General features: G+C 53.9%; 5 protein-coding genes across 5 annotated transcripts; 2 read left to right on the top strand and 3 right to left on the bottom strand.

Annotated features, from left to right (window-relative positions):
- Positions 1-20: 20 nt before the first annotated feature.
- Positions 21-2,381, top strand: ACRALDRAFT_211763 (uncharacterized protein; the record flags this gene model as incomplete). The annotated part of the gene is made up of 15 exons (XM_071023771.1): positions 21-63; positions 152-182; positions 221-307; positions 371-576; positions 620-779; positions 834-938; positions 1,029-1,117; positions 1,166-1,314; positions 1,397-1,530; positions 1,583-1,768; positions 1,799-1,849; positions 1,882-1,969; positions 2,023-2,097; positions 2,159-2,165; positions 2,188-2,381. 15 exons carry the CDS (start codon positions 21-23, stop codon positions 2,379-2,381), a joined length of 1,605 nt encoding a protein of 534 aa, XP_070874155.1.
- ACRALDRAFT_1043811 (uncharacterized protein) lies at positions 2,321-6,916 on the bottom strand. Its single transcript, XM_071015325.1, has 11 exons — positions 6,522-6,916; positions 6,402-6,431; positions 6,254-6,326; positions 6,109-6,180; positions 5,304-6,025; positions 4,452-5,214; positions 3,897-4,367; positions 3,601-3,830; positions 3,333-3,480; positions 2,842-3,259; positions 2,321-2,760 (listed from the first exon to the last, which is right to left on the bottom strand). Exons 1-11 carry the CDS (start codon positions 6,585-6,587, stop codon positions 2,523-2,525), a joined length of 3,231 nt encoding a protein of 1,076 aa, XP_070874154.1. The 5' UTR covers positions 6,588-6,916; the 3' UTR covers positions 2,321-2,522.
- A 649-nt stretch (positions 6,917-7,565) lies between these two features.
- Positions 7,566-9,705, bottom strand: ACRALDRAFT_1064845 (uncharacterized protein). The gene is made up of 4 exons (XM_071017055.1): positions 9,488-9,705; positions 8,748-9,373; positions 8,310-8,668; positions 7,566-8,251 (listed from the first exon to the last, which is right to left on the bottom strand). Exons 1-4 carry the CDS (start codon positions 9,574-9,576, stop codon positions 8,168-8,170), a joined length of 1,158 nt encoding a protein of 385 aa, XP_070874153.1. The 5' UTR covers positions 9,577-9,705; the 3' UTR covers positions 7,566-8,167.
- Positions 9,706-10,178: 473 nt separating this feature from the next.
- ACRALDRAFT_1077226 (uncharacterized protein) lies at positions 10,179-12,321 on the top strand. Its single transcript, XM_071018615.1, has 4 exons — positions 10,179-10,217; positions 10,291-10,783; positions 10,872-11,282; positions 11,403-12,321. The coding sequence occupies exons 2-4, from the start codon at positions 10,715-10,717 to the stop codon at positions 11,523-11,525; spliced, it is 603 nt and encodes a 200-aa protein (XP_070874152.1). The 5' UTR covers positions 10,179-10,217; positions 10,291-10,714; the 3' UTR covers positions 11,526-12,321.
- ACRALDRAFT_1082666 (uncharacterized protein) lies at positions 12,019-14,323 on the bottom strand (the record flags this gene model as incomplete). The annotated part of the gene is made up of 3 exons (XM_071019345.1): positions 12,019-13,705; positions 13,759-14,206; positions 14,275-14,323. The coding sequence occupies 3 exons, from the start codon at positions 14,321-14,323 to the stop codon at positions 12,019-12,021; spliced, it is 2,184 nt and encodes a 727-aa protein (XP_070874151.1).
- Positions 14,324-14,583: the final 260 nt, after the last annotated feature.

Here is a 14,583-nt window from a genome sequence, read left to right as displayed (position 1 = left end):
TCACTATTCATTTTCATCGCATGCCATGCTTCCCCGCAAAGAAAGGTCAGGAGCCCAAAGTTAGTGGGCTTAGTGCTAGGGCCTGCTGACTCTTGTTATCTCTTGGGGCCCTGCATGAACGCCTTGGCGCCCTGGTCGCTGCCGATCCCAGGGGATCAGGTCCTCCCGTTTCTCTGTACGAAGTACGAGATCCGGGGTTTTGGTGGGCTGGTTGCCCAAGTGTGGAGTGGCTAGGCTTGTTTCTGAATAGCCTCGTCAACGGAGAGAAACGGTTGGTGGCCAAGCCCAGGCCAAGTTCTCGACAAGGGTGGAGCGATTGGGGGAAAAAAAAAAGGGGGAAGGGGTATAACCACCGTGGCTATGGTTCGAGGAAACGCCACAGAAATTTCGCTCTTCACGATTGGGACCTGCAAACAAACGCCTCCTTCCCTCCCTTTGGCTCAACTAGGCTAGGCCTACCGAGGAGGCCACTCGCTCGACACGCACCCGCGGAACGGTTGGAGCCTTGGGAACCACCGACTCGACCCAGGCGCTTTGCCTTTACGTACTTGTCGATGTACGATGCACGGGAGAGAGGTGTTGGTATCAAAAAGTTTCTTACTTGATTTGATCCTGACAGTCGATACAGCAGACCTGTTTACTTTGGTGTCTTATTGGACATCACATCATTTTCTGCGCGTTGGCGAGAGACGCATGAACGGCCATGCAACACAACCTCAACCTAACTGTGACCTGGGGTTCCCACCTCCCAGCGCCGAATCTCATCGTACATTCGCATGGTGTCTTGCTGGATCGGGTCGATCGGCGCCCGTTGACTAACCCGATTCGACGAGTTGGATGGTGCTGGTGGTGTTGATTTCTGCTCCCTCCGTCGCTTCCAGTTGGCAGGTCACCTGCTGCGCCATCGGCGCACACCTCCAGCTCTCGGTGAGCCCAAGGTCAGAGAAGTGGTAATTAAGTCTGGCCAGCCATTCTATATCCTTCACACTCCCAGTCGTCGATAAGGACTTTCTTTGTACAGTTTACAGAGACTCCACTGCCACTGGCCATCCGCCTGCTAGTCCCAGGGCCTTTTTCGAAACGTGGTTGCCGATCACAATCCACGAACCTCGATGGTGTGCGTGCGGCGATGGAGGCCTTTCTGTTCTTCTCACTTGACTACCAGACTTGAGACTCCATGGTCATGTGGATGAGGCTAGGCCAAGCCCAACATCATCAGCCATGTCTACGAGACGCGAGTGCCTCCAGTCATTGCAAAGCGTATGGTATATCAGAAGACTAAAACGGGCAAAGGACCATATCCTCACCCGACCTGTCACCCCCACTCTCCCCCCCCCCCCTCATTTTTTTCCTTCTCTCTCTTGTTTTACCAAGGGTGATGGCGCGAACGTCCTAGATTCTTGCTATACATGTGCACTGCCACTCACCCTCCATCTCATTACCTCCGCAGCCCATCCTGTCACTCGTCATCTGTCGCAATCTCATCCGCGTGAGGCTAACACGAGAAGGGCCCAGTGACCTCATATCACGGTCTTATGGAGCTGGCCTTTGTATTAGCACTTTGAATGTGTCTCTCCAACAGAGAACCCTACCCACTCCTCAACCCTCATACTTTGTGTGCATATCCCGGTACAGCCGGCTTGGGGGGTGGGGGAACGACTGTCTCGCTTCCCTGGCAGAGTATCATGGGCGTTTATGGCGGCTCTATTCCTCCCAATCCTGTTTGTTATACGAGTAGCAGCCTTGGAGTTTGGGCCAAGGCGCAGGAGTTGACCTAAATGTCCAGTGTCAGCACGAGACCGGTTCTAGAGAGATCAGGTTTCGGATTCCATCGCATCTGGCATGACCAGTGATGTCGATGCATACACCAAAGCGTGGAAGGCTAAGAGAGTGCCAGGCCGGGACCGAGACTAGTAGTCAAGGTTGGCGGTACACCCATGCTACCAAGCAAGAATGCATGTTGTTCCTTGTGCTGTAGCCCACCTGGCACACTAAAGACTCTTCTGAGCTGTGCTGACTGAGGTCGACTTCACTGAGGTGGTGACGGGGGTGGGACATCCCTTTCCTTTCCCCATACCCCAGCTGGGTGTCACGAGGGTGCGTATGGTGGGAATATAACCGGACTTCTTCAACATAAGGGGCTCGGTTAGGGACGTAGGGGCCAAGTGAGTACGGGTTGTTGCTTAGACCACACCGTCGAGATAACACTTTCATACGGGGAGTCATACGGGGAGGACAGTCGAGGAAGGAAACATATCCATCTTTCCGTTTCGAAATTGCCTTTCCTGTCCTCTTCGCCGTCAGGCGTCAACTTCCGGTACAAAGTCTGGTCAGGGGATATTCACGTTCAGTGCCCGACGACGGTCAAATGGGATTCTTGATCACTAATCACTGATCACTACCTATAGCCAAGGGATCATAATACTCTACGCTACAGATGATACCGGAATCATGGGTTGTATACGTTATACTGCGGTTGCACTTCATGGGCAGCATTCCCCGGAGAACCAAAGTCCAGCAGTTCACAGCTCGTCATCCTCAATCTCGGACGGCTTCAGCAGTCCACCAACCTTGCCACGGCGTTCGAAATCGGCTGCCTTGGCTTCTCGTTCCTGTTGCTCCTTTTCGACGAGGAACAGCTCGGCGTTGTCGCCGGCAAACTCTTTGAGCGAAATGAGGAAGTCGCGCAGATTCAGACGGAACTTGTCGTACTGCGTGTTCAGTGCGAACAACCCCTCCACAAAGGCTTGGATTTGAGCCCTGTTCAGATGTACGGTCAGCAAGTCTGTCTCTTATACGGGCCCATACGTCGCGATACGGCTCGGTATTGCATTCTCTTACATTTGAAGGTTGGGGAAAGCGTTGTGAAGCAGGGTCGCCGCAAAGTTGGCCAGGAACTCCTTGTTAGGAGTGCCAGCCGGCGCCTGATCTGGCGGGTAGATAGGACCCTGGATCTTAGGAGTGCTGCCGTCCGACGGATGCACGAAGAAGAACAGGCGCATCAAAATCATCGACTGCATCTTGAAACCGGCCTTGTGATCGGTGTCGGTCAAAACGAAAAGTATGTCCTGTAATATGGTAATGAAGAATTGCTGGAAGAAGGCGTTAGACGTCTGGACGTCTGTCTCGGCGATGTTGTTAATGAGCTCCAGACACATGTTAAGCCCAGCCGCCTCAACGTCGCGGTTGTCGTGCTTGAACGCCCAGGTGCACGAGTCAATGACAAATTTGAACTGGCGATTGTCTAGTTTCAAGAGGGCTGTTCACAAAGGTCCAAGTCAGCGGAAGCCTCGGCCAGTGTTATAAGGTAATGGGGCCTGTCTCAAGCTTACCGGGGAAACAATGGAGGTTAATGGCACGAAGCAGATTGAAGAACTCGACACGGTGTTCCGGGTACTCGGAAAAGTCCTTGTTAATCATGTCCAGCGTGCACTCAAAGACGTTCTCCATGATCCCGGGAACTTGGTCTTCCATCAAATTCTACGCCAGGCGGGTCAGCATCATGCCATGAAGTCGAGGGGCGGGAATCACTTGCGGCGTGATCATCGAAGCCACGAATAAACATAATGGACGAGGGAAAAAAAAGCAAAAGACACGTACAGAGAGCTTGGTGATAATGACCGACATCGCCTTCAAGACTTCAGCGTCACGAGCGCCGGGAACATTCCGGTTGTAGTCCGTGAGCACGGCCTCCAGCAGAGGAGGCACCATCTGCTGTCGTACAGCAGTCAAGTCCTCGGCTTTCTCGACGTACGTCTCGACCAGCTTGAGGATTTCCTTCTTGATCGTGCGTAGGCCGCGAACATTGGGCATCTTGGTCGCAATCTCACCTGTGGCACATGTTTAGCAACATAACTCGTGGGGCCATTCCCGAATCGGGAAATCGTCCAACGTACCTTGGTTCGCCACAGCTTCGGAGATGAGCTGGCTAGTGGCTTGATACATTTGCAGCATGTCGTGGAAGATGCGACCAATCTGAGGATAGAAGTATGGGCCGATGGAGGAGCAAGCCGAGACGTTCGTCTTCATGATGTTGCCGATGATCTTGATGGTTTCGGAGTCCTGGAGGAAGGTGGGGTCTGCCCTGGCGGCCTTGATCACTTCATCCCAAGCGCTATTCGGGATGCTCATGAGATCGGACAGCAATCTCTCCTGCTGATGCTTATTTCCCTGGGCGGAGACCATGTAACCGCAGGCTTCATAGAAGGTGTGGACTTGCTGCGGCGTCAGATCGCAGGTGATTTTGTGAAGGTTTCGGATGATCTCTTCGATGAACGGCTCGGTCTCGCTAGGCTGCAGCGCGACGAAGTGGCGCCGGCACGATTTGGCGATTTTGATAAAGGTATCGCAGGCCATGTCTTGGACACCTATTCATCATGCCGCAAAAAAAAAGTTCAGTCAGCTGCTGTTAACGTACGCAAAGCAAGCAAACCTCCCCGTTGCCTACGTACCTTCGTGCGATTCGTGCATAAACTCGAACAGTTTGTTGACGACCGTCTTGAGGAACTTCCAATGCGCTTTGAGGAATCGTGGGTATTGTCCAACAATATACATTATGTTGCTGGCGACAACGGCCTTGTTATCCTTGCCGCGCTTCATCTCGGTCAAACCGAGGAGATCCTTGATGACGGTGACGAGGAACCGTTTCTCCGTCTCCTCGTTCATGGCCAGCGATATGGACCCGATAGCCCAGCAGAGCACGTTGCAGTTGTGCCACGACCACTCGGAGCCATCTACCTGGCGGGCCAATTTTTCGGTCATGATATTCTCGGTATCGTTGACATCCAGATGCGTTAGGTAGACCAAGCACTCCCTAATGGTCTTGTATAGCTGTACCGTGTCGCTTTCCTTGACAAACTCGCGGACGATCTCGCCCTCGTCGTTTTCCACGACGAGTACTTCTTCCGGGCGAACCATCTTCTCGATCATGACAGTGCGAAGGTTCGATAGAACTTCGGCGTACTTGTGTTTCCGGAGCGGGTAGTTAGCCAGCAGCGCGGGATTCGGCGCGCCCCCGCCGGCCATGCCCATACCGAGGAGCGGATTCAATTCGGCCATGGGGAGCTGTTGCATCTCATCGTATAGTTCGTTCACCAGCTTAAGCCAGTAGTCGAGGCAAATCTTGAAGATCTCGCGGTCGTCGATTTGGGATATCCGGATCAGGTAGAAGTGACCGTGGGTGAGGTAATCCCGATTGGGAAGATTCTCGATGAGCTACCAGGCTCGTTAGCCAAATGCCAATGGAAGGAGATTACAAGCAGCAAAAAGGGGGGGGATTGGTGGGGGGAAAAGTGTGGCCTCACGTTCAGGTGCACACCAAAGAAGTTGGTGAGGAAGAGGGCCAAGTTCTGCACGAATTCCTGGTCCCTGGAATTACTATTGGGGTATGTCGACTTCAGGTCTATAGTAATGGGGATGATGTTGGAGATGGTGGTGAGCACCTCGGTGAACATCTTGACCAGCGCCTCGTCGTAGGTATTGGGTTGGCCAGGGCCGCCGGTCTGTAGACCTCCAATCTCGGTTAAGCACTTCAAGGTGATGTTGCGAAATTCGGGTTCGGGCAGGAAGCGCGTCCGCAGGGTCTCGATGAGGGGGGTCTCGAAGATGTAGCCTAGCGGGATCCAGTTGCAGAAGCGCAGGAGAGTCTCCAGGGTAGCCTTGATCAGGCTGACCTGGGTGGCCGAGTTCAGGACCTCCTGGCAGAGTGTGAAGATCTGGGAGAACTCGGCGCACATGGTCGTCTTGAGGTTGCGGACCTTGGTCGACGTCATTTGATCTGAAGAGTAATCGAATACCTCCTCCGAAAGCAGTCTCAGGATAACCATGTTGTTCTCGCAGACGGATAGGCTGGAGTGGCAGGACGAGATGATCTCGTTGATGAAGGTGGGCCAGTTATGGGGCCAGTCCTGCTTGAGGATGGAGATGAGGACGAGGTTGAGCTTGTTAAGCAGAGTCTTTTGCTCCTTCATTATCTCTTCGGCACTGGAGATCTGGAGGATGAACTGGACGATGAAATTGCGAATACCTTGTAACTGTTAGCCTCGAGTTGACGCCTCTCCCGAGCCTGCCGCGCTCTGGGGAGGGGGGGAGGACCAGGCAGAACCGTACCTTGACATTGCTCGCGAGGCAAGATCTTCCATCTTGTCATGATAACACTGTCCAAAACCTGTAGGCCCAAGTCTGAAAGCGACAGTTAGTAGTCAAGGTCTGGGCGGGCGGGGGCGGGGGCGGCGGGGGAACGAGACGGACGCACATTTCGTCTGAGGGTAAGTTGCTTCCGCCAATATTTTGTCGACAAGAAGCCATGAGTCTTGGTCCTCTTTGAACTGTCGCCAGAGATGTGAGTATACACACTGCGGCAAGCGCGTAATCGGGTGGTGGTGGGGGACACTCGGGCATACCTGATTGAGAGCAGCTTGGGCTTGCTTTTGCTGTTATTTTTCCATGACGCTGTGAGCATACCATACCAGCAAATTCGGCGGGCTTGGTTGGGATTAACAGGGAGGAGGGGAGCTTCCTACCTGCTCGCCCCGCCCCTCGTAGAAGGAGCGGACCAAGTTGTCCAGCTCAGGTATAGTGATGGCCATCGAGACGAATGTGGTCGGGGTCAACGGCCAAGCCGGTTACCGAGTTCGTGATGGGCGTCGTGGCAGAATTGATCTATGTTCGGTTGTGGTTGTGCAGGAGGGAGAAGAAGCCTGGCTAAAACGCAGAGAGAATCGGTGTGCGGAGCGTGGTCCTTGGTAATATCTTCAACTGGGTGGAGCGAAGAGGAGGAAAGAGGTTAGTCGTCGCGCGGAGCACAACTGGCAGCCATCGATGATGTCTTTGCGTCTCTTCTGGTGGAATAGAATGGATTTGAACGTGACGGAATCGCCCAGAGTGCAGGCAGAGGTTGGTAGAACGGAGGAGGAGGAACGTGTACAAGAACTGGAAGGGTCTTGCCTGACTTGACTTGTGATGTGAGGCAGAGGTACAGTAATAAATGGGCTAGTTCGACAGAAGGTGCAAGGCGGGAATGGCGGGGAAAGGCGCTCTGCCGGTTAGGTATGGCGGGAAACGGAGACGCGCCACTCGATATTTTTCAGTATGCGATTAAACGGTATGAGACGCGGCGACAACGACTAACAACGATAACAACAACTATGATATTACTCGGGACAACAACTACGACAAACCACAAGAGAACCCCTCATTTTGAAGGTTATCACTTTACATTACGCACAAGCTCCTTAGGGCCGCAGTGGTTAGAAAAATAGAGGCTGGAGATTAGAACGTCAGCAATGCCTAAGATAGGGTTTGGCGGAAAGGGGCCGATATCACTATACAGTTTGTACCGGTCCCCACCAAAAGCCTCGTTTTATCAGTGAAAACAGAAAATGACTTCACCGTTTTTTGCAAGTATCTCCCTCGTGGAGGGTCTCTTGCATGCAAAGCGCGCTTTCTACGGGCTGGCTAAAACAATGAAATTGTGTATGCATATGTACTGATAATTATCCAATTAAAATTTTGGATCGCAGCTTGATTGCTTTATCCTCTGTCCCTTCTGTGAATTTTGGAATACACTCTAGATACACGAACACGGTACGCGAGTAAATACGTGGTCTGCCTGGGTACTTCGTAGCTATTCCAACTGCTTGTCAGTTCAAACAACGGCGCCGTCACAGCACGGGCCACCGAAAGCCGTCGACTTCTCTTTATCAAGCTGGTGAGGATACCGCCGGTCTGCCCACTTCTAGCTGTATCCCCTCCCCTCCGCCTCCTCCATATTTCCCTCCCCGACCATGGAAGTTTTTGGACCCCACTAGAACAATCCATCCATTTCTTCTCCAGAAAGTAATTACAGAATGCAACATGGCTCTCTTTAATTTCTGCATACCGCTTCGTTGAAAACCAGGCTGGTAATCATGTTGGTCGGCAACAGTTCCCTACACTTGGTCATGTCGAGAACAGCTCTTTGAGAGGCAGACACTGCACAATAATATCAGATGCAATGTTCATTTCCTCGATATCAAACTATGAGATGCTAAGAAGGGATAAGCGACTTGACATTTCCCCCTTCTAAACGGTATCGTGGGAGATGCCTACTAAATCACAACCTTAGCTACAATTTGCATTCAGTCCCTTAAAACTCCCATGTCGGTCTATTTTTCCCACCTTGCTCACTCTATGGCTTCTTATATCCACAAGCAACAAGGCTATCCTCCAGTGACTTGAGCGCATGGTCGATGTCTTGCCTCTGGGGATCGGTCTGTCATTTGTCAGTCAGATTCGACAACCGCTACCTCATGTGCACCCAAGCAACTTACCACACTGACGCCCATGTGTCCGAAGCGGATGTACTTGGGTGCGATCTCCTTGTGAATACCTCCAGCAAAGACGACACCCTTCTGACCCAGCACCGGCAGAATGTCGGTAGCCTTGATGCCTTCCGGCAGATAGATAGCCGTCATCCCGTGAGCCTGGTCCTCGGGCTTCGCCGCAACTTGCTTGAGGCCGAGCCTGCTCACAGTCTGCTTGATCTTGTCTGACACCTCGCGGTGGCGGTTGAACCGCTCAGACAACGGTCGGGCCAGGATCTGACCAAGTGCGGTGTGGAGGGAGCGGACCAGTTGAGGCGAAGGCGTCGCGAAGTAGGACGGCTTCTTGGCCTCGTAATTCTGCATGACTAAATACATACTCTGTTAGCAACCCGATCCAGACGAGTTGGGCTGGGATCACAATGGACGTGGGGATTAGTTCCGTACTGGGAGTCCAGTTCTTCATGGAAGCGAAATACGAAGCCGGGGGTGTCTTGCGCTTCTCGAAGGCTTGCATCGCTCGGCCGCTGAACATGGAAATTGACAGGCCGGCCGGGCAGCCAATGGCCTTCTGGCTGGCCGTCACAACACCATCAAGCTTCCAGTCATCGAACGCAATCTCCTCGCATGCCACGCTGCAGACGCCGTCCACCACGATAAGCGTCTCGGGAGATACCCGGTGCACCAAGGCCGCCAGGTCTTTGAGCTCGCTGAGCACGCCGGTCGAGGTATCGACGTGCGTCACGGTGACCATCTTGTATTTCTTCTCCGATAGGGCCTTTTCGATTTCGGGAAGCTGCGGGCGCGAACCAACAGGGGCCCCGAGCTGCGTGGGGTTCGCGCCGTACGTCCGGAGGCAGTCGGCGAAGCCATCGCTGAAGTAGCCGGTCGACAAGACCAAGACATCCTCGCCAGGCTCGACTATGTTGGCGGCAACGAGATCCCACCCGAGGGTGCCAGAGCCAGAAATGACAAACGGTTGCGAGGCAGGGTCGGTGGTCTGGAACAGCTTCCGGAGCATGGACAAGGTCTCGCCGAACGTCGCAACAAAGCCCGGCCCAACATGGCTCTCGCTGTGAAATAACAAATGGAACGAGAGTCAGCTCGAGCTACCTGACCGGGCGACATTCAATTGGCTGGGATACAACGAAGGGAGGGCGGAGCAGAAGCAGTGAAGGTTGTCGCACCTGTAATGGCTCATAGACCGCAGGACTTCATCGTCGAACTCAATGGGCCCCGGGATGAGCAGGGCCGGGTGTTTTGGTTGTCTAGACATGGTGGATGAAGGTTGGGACTGGCCAAATGCGCGCGTCAGTTCTGGGGTAAGAGAGAGGGGAGAAAAGGACAAAGAAGCAAGTGGGCTTGCTCCAGTTGGTATTTCTCACACTGAGCTGAGAGGTTCCAGGAGGGCGTAGATGGTTTCCCACGAGAGAGATCCGGGCGGACGAAGAGGGGTTATGGAGGGGCATCCGGATATGAGCCAATCTGCGAACCGGAAACCGCCTTAGGACCGAGTGCATGGAGACAACGGCGACATGTGCCGACTCTGGCCGGCAGTCAACTGTACCTTTAGTGTGTTCGAAGAGTTCCGGAGGAATACTAAGGTGGCTGGTTGGTTAGTAAACTTGCTGAGTTGACGTATTATGGCGTCACGACAAACCCAATGCGGGCGGGTGGTGCGCACAAAAGCAGAGGTCTTGAATGGAAGATGTATTAACGAGCAGATTAAGCAATTGAGTCCTGATGATAATCCGACGTGTTCTGATTAGTCCGACTAGGGTCCAAGACCGACGTTCCTTAGTCCAGCCAGCTACCGGCAATAGTAATAAAGACGAGCTCCTTACCTTGGCTATGATACAATACGTGATACGTGTAAAGCAAGGCAGTACTGAGGGTGGGGTGACAGGAGATGCCTAGGTACGTTGTAGCTGGGGAAACAAAATCAATGGCACTAGCCACAACATGTGGGAGTGGCTGACTGATGACCTAGGTACCGGCAGGCAGGTACCTGCGAAGTACAACGTACTGCCTCTCATCATGCTACAACCCACTGTGCGAGGCCAAGCTCCCCTCGACCTCGACACACCATGTGCTGATACCCTCTTGTTACCTTGGCTCTGCATCACTCCCCTCTGCCCACGGTGACCTCTAGGCCGATCTTCGAACGCACCTACGCGATTCCAGACCTTGTAACGCGACGACAAGAACCCGATATTATCCAACGGGGCGGGGAAGAGATACGGAGGTGCCTTGATTAGCGACGATCCCGGGTGATACCTAGCCCACCCAGCGAGCTGTCTCGGACCGCTATTTGTAGCGAACCTCGAAGTTTAGCGCCCTGGTCCTCGAAATCTCGCTGTGCGAAGACGAAGAGACGTCCTAAGAACCAATTCAGTTGCCATCTCTCCGTCACGATGGCCTTCCTCATACTAGTAATCGGCGATCTCCACATCCCGGACCGCGCCCTAGACATCCCCGCCAAGGTCCGTCGTCCCTGTTCCCCCTTCGAACCCTACCGCACTTCGCGCCTCCCATCTCGTGACTGACATGTTTCGTCGTTCCGCCCAATAGTTCAAGAAACTCCTAGCCCCCGGGAAGATCGGCCAGACCCTCTGCCTGGGCAACTTGACCGACCGACACACGTACGAATATCTGCGCTCCATCGCTCCAGACCTCAAGATCGTCAAGGGCCGCCACGATGTCGAAGCGGCAGGCCTCCCTCTGACCCAAGTGGTCACCCATGGCTCCCTCCGCATCGGATTCCTAGAAGGTTTCTCTGTAGTCTCCAACGAGCCCGACCTGCTCCTCGCCGAGGCCAACAAGCTCGACGTCGATGTTCTCTGTTGGGGCGGCACCCACCGTTTCGATGCCTTTGAGTATATGGACAAGTTCTTTGTCAACCCAGGGAGTGCGACGGGGGCTTTCCATCCTGGCTGGGAAAAGGAGGGCGAGGAGCCAGTGCCGAGCTTTTGTCTTATGGATGTGAGTCCCGCCTGCGATTCTCCCCGCGAACATCCCTTGCGGACCAGGTAGCCTCCTTGCTGCGTACTGTACGGAGGACAAATGACCGGGCGACTGACCGTCTATCTACGACGATACTAGGTACAAGGCATATCGTTGACACTTTACGTATACCAACTGCGGAAAGACGACAAAGGGAACGAGAGCGTGGCTGTTGAAAAGGTTACTTATACCAAGCCAGTGGAGCCTTCCGGCGGCTCATAATCGCAAAAGTGATACGGGATCGCTGGTGTTGGTGTGAGGTTTCGAGCCGTGTTTGCATCCCCGTGTAGATATGGATGCCAACAGAAAGCGCAATCAGTGAAGCAGTACGCATTAATGAGCGCGAATATATTCAACAACTCCATACAGCAGAGAGAGCGAGCAGGTTCTCATCTAGTTTATTCCTAGTTCCCGCTGTCATTTGAAAGCCATCCAAGGGAAGACCTGAGCGCCAGGCCCACCAAAGCATTTTTACGACGAAGTAAACAGAAAAGAAGGAAAAAGAAAAAGACTGCGAAGCAGGTAACAAGCCTCCATGGTATCTTAGTAACAAGGGCTTTATACGCCTCCCAAATATGCCAAACGCCCGAGGAAAAAGAGGAATAAAGACATGGCCGTAGCAAGGTCGGGTGTTGGGCTGTCTCCGGACAGCAACCAAGAACCCGCGATTTCCGACCATACCATTACAAAGGGTTCATGAAAAAGTCGCTGAATATCATAGCATCATGCTTCTCCTCCGCGACGATGATCTCGACTCAACGTCCTTCAACTCCGAGTCGTCGGGGCTATCGTCTGTGCCCATCCTGGCTGTTGAACGAGAATGTGCCAACGACGTCCTCTTCCTGGTTGCTGCTGGCTTCGACCTTTCCGTGTAATTTGCGTCATCCACGTCGAAATCCTCGCTGTTGAGCGACGAGAGTCTCCGTGACGACTTGGACTTGCGTCTCGGCGCCGGACGTCCCGTGTCTTTCCCTGTTGTCCCGCCGAACTTATCGCTGGCAGGCGTAGAGCTGGGGAACTCGTACGGGTCAACGGTTTGGTCTGATGGAGACGACAAGTCATTAGACATCGCCCCTGGCGAGGTCTGTAGCTTTGCCGACTCATCGCAGCCTTCGCCTCTGCTGTCTGCCGCACTCTTCAAAGCAGCCGATGACTGTCGTTGTTTTGGTTCAGTTACGTTTGCACTCGGGGCACGGTCCGGTTTGGCTTTCTTGTCTGCCAAAGGGCTGGTTGTGCCAGCGCTCGCGAGAGCCTCGGACGTAGTGGGAATCGATTTTGGGGCCCGCTTGGACGTGTCGTTTGCTTCTGATAGGGCTGGGCTGGGCTTCTTGGTAGTAGGCCCCGTCGATGGCGGCTCTTCAGACTTCGCGATAGAGGCGCGCGATTTCCACCGGATGTCTCCGGAGACGGCATCAAAAAGCTCCTCCGTGGGACGGCGCATTTTGTCTCGCAAGTTGGGCTCCGCGTAACTGACCGCCGCTCTAGCTCGTCGACTCGGTCTCGACGTTTCGCCCTGAGAGGAAATATCGGTTGGCGGGGGCGTGTCACGGTTTGGCGGCGCAGCAGGCATCGGGCCCGGGGAACTTGGAGAAGGAGATGCAGACTCGGTTCCCGCGGCTTCCGTGTGCCCTGCGTCGGAGCTTGGAGGGAGGACGTCAATGACCGGTTTTGGAGAAGGGGGTGGAGCAATTGGTACGGCAACCGCCGGCTCCTGGTGATCCTTGGGTTTAGCTTTGCGTCGGTCTCTTCGAGTTTCGTCGCCGGCCTTGCCAGATTTCAGGTTGGCATTACCAACAGGAGGCTTCGAGGTAGCCGACTTTTTTGGTGAGCTGATGCCCTCGTTGGTGCTCTTGGCTGCGAGCGGAACCCGCACAGAAATTGGAGCTGTGGGATTCTCGATAGCCTCATGCTGTGTGCTTGCTGCCTCCCGTGAAGCCCTGCTGCTTCTTCGTTCGATCCGTAGGGTCGGTCGGCCCGCAGTGGTTTTAGACTTGGACCCGTCCGAGGACGAAAGTGTAGCCTTCGTCTTTGACTCATCACCCGCACCAAATTTGCGCTTCGAGCTGGCCCTAGGCGCTGGTTCAGAAACAGCTGGAACCTCACATTTCGTGCTGGGCGCCGCGATATCTTCGTTTTGTGGCAATGGCTCGTCGGGAGTCGCTTTCTCAACTTTGGCTTTGATTGGTGAATCGGTAAATGGAGGAGAGGCGACTGGAGATGGCAGAGTCTCGGATGGAAAGTCCACTGCTAATGGCGATTGGTCCGGGGGCGATTTGGTAGGAGACTGCAGTTGGGACTCGCCCGCCTCATTGTCGACGAACCGCGATGTCGGTGGAGGGCCGAGTTCGGGAGAGTCTGTGGTGTCGGCAGCCTCTAGACACAAGGCTAGAATTTCTTCACGGCTAATGGAGGGTTAGCCCCGATTCAATGGGAAACAGAGCTTCCGAATACATACTCCATGGTGCGCCTTGGATATGATTTGTATTCCTGGATAGGTGGCAGTCGTCCCTCCTGCAGTGCGCGAAGCTCAGCGTCCATAGCCGACTCGCGCGGTCGTTTCTGGGGTGGGCTAGATCGAAACAGGACCGTGTGAGAACTGGAAGTTCTGCGATCTCTCGGGCTCGCGTGCCGCTTCCTAGGCGGTTCGTTGCCGAGTTCACCGAGCACAGTGATACAGTCGAGAAGCTGTGCCTCCAGTTTTGCGCGAATATCGAGTGCATGATCGGCAACTCTCCGAGCTTCGTTGTCTTCAGCCTTCTTCTCCAGCTCGATCACTCGTCCACATAGCTCAAGTTTTTCAGATAGCAGCTGGGCGTTTTGCGCTTCCAAGGCTCGTATTCGGGTGAGGTGAACGGAGTTTGCTTTAGCGAGGTCCCTATTTTGCCGCAGGAGTTTTCTCCGGACTGCGATGCCCCGAGTCAGCGAAAAGATAGGTCGAACAACCAGGAATGACGACTGAGAGTGCACTCACGGATTTCGGGACTATCTGTAGAGATGGGCGGCTCGTTCAGTCGCGCCATGTTGCATAGTGTCGGGAGGTGGCACAGACAGTTGAAAATGAGGCTGGATTCAAGTAATTCGCAACACAATTTCTCGAATTTCGTTGACAAGCAAGTTGTTGCAGAAAAAAAGTGTCACCAGTTCAGCCAGAGGAGGTTGGAGTCTGAAGCGGTGAAAGGCAGGGCTCGGATGGGGGTCAGTGTCATTTGTTTACTCCTTTCCGAATTGGGCATAGCTCTAATGTACTTATTGGGGGTCGTTAGTTGCTGGGGCGCCCGAC

This window comes from Sodiomyces alcalophilus, assembly GCF_042370955.1.
Source record: "Sodiomyces alcalophilus JCM 7366 unplaced genomic scaffold ACRALscaffold_5, whole genome shotgun sequence".
Taxonomy (NCBI): Eukaryota; Fungi; Ascomycota; class Sordariomycetes; order Glomerellales; family Plectosphaerellaceae; genus Sodiomyces; species Sodiomyces alcalophilus.
Note: the sequence above shows the minus strand (reverse complement) of the source record. Positions and strands in the feature narration are given on the sequence as shown.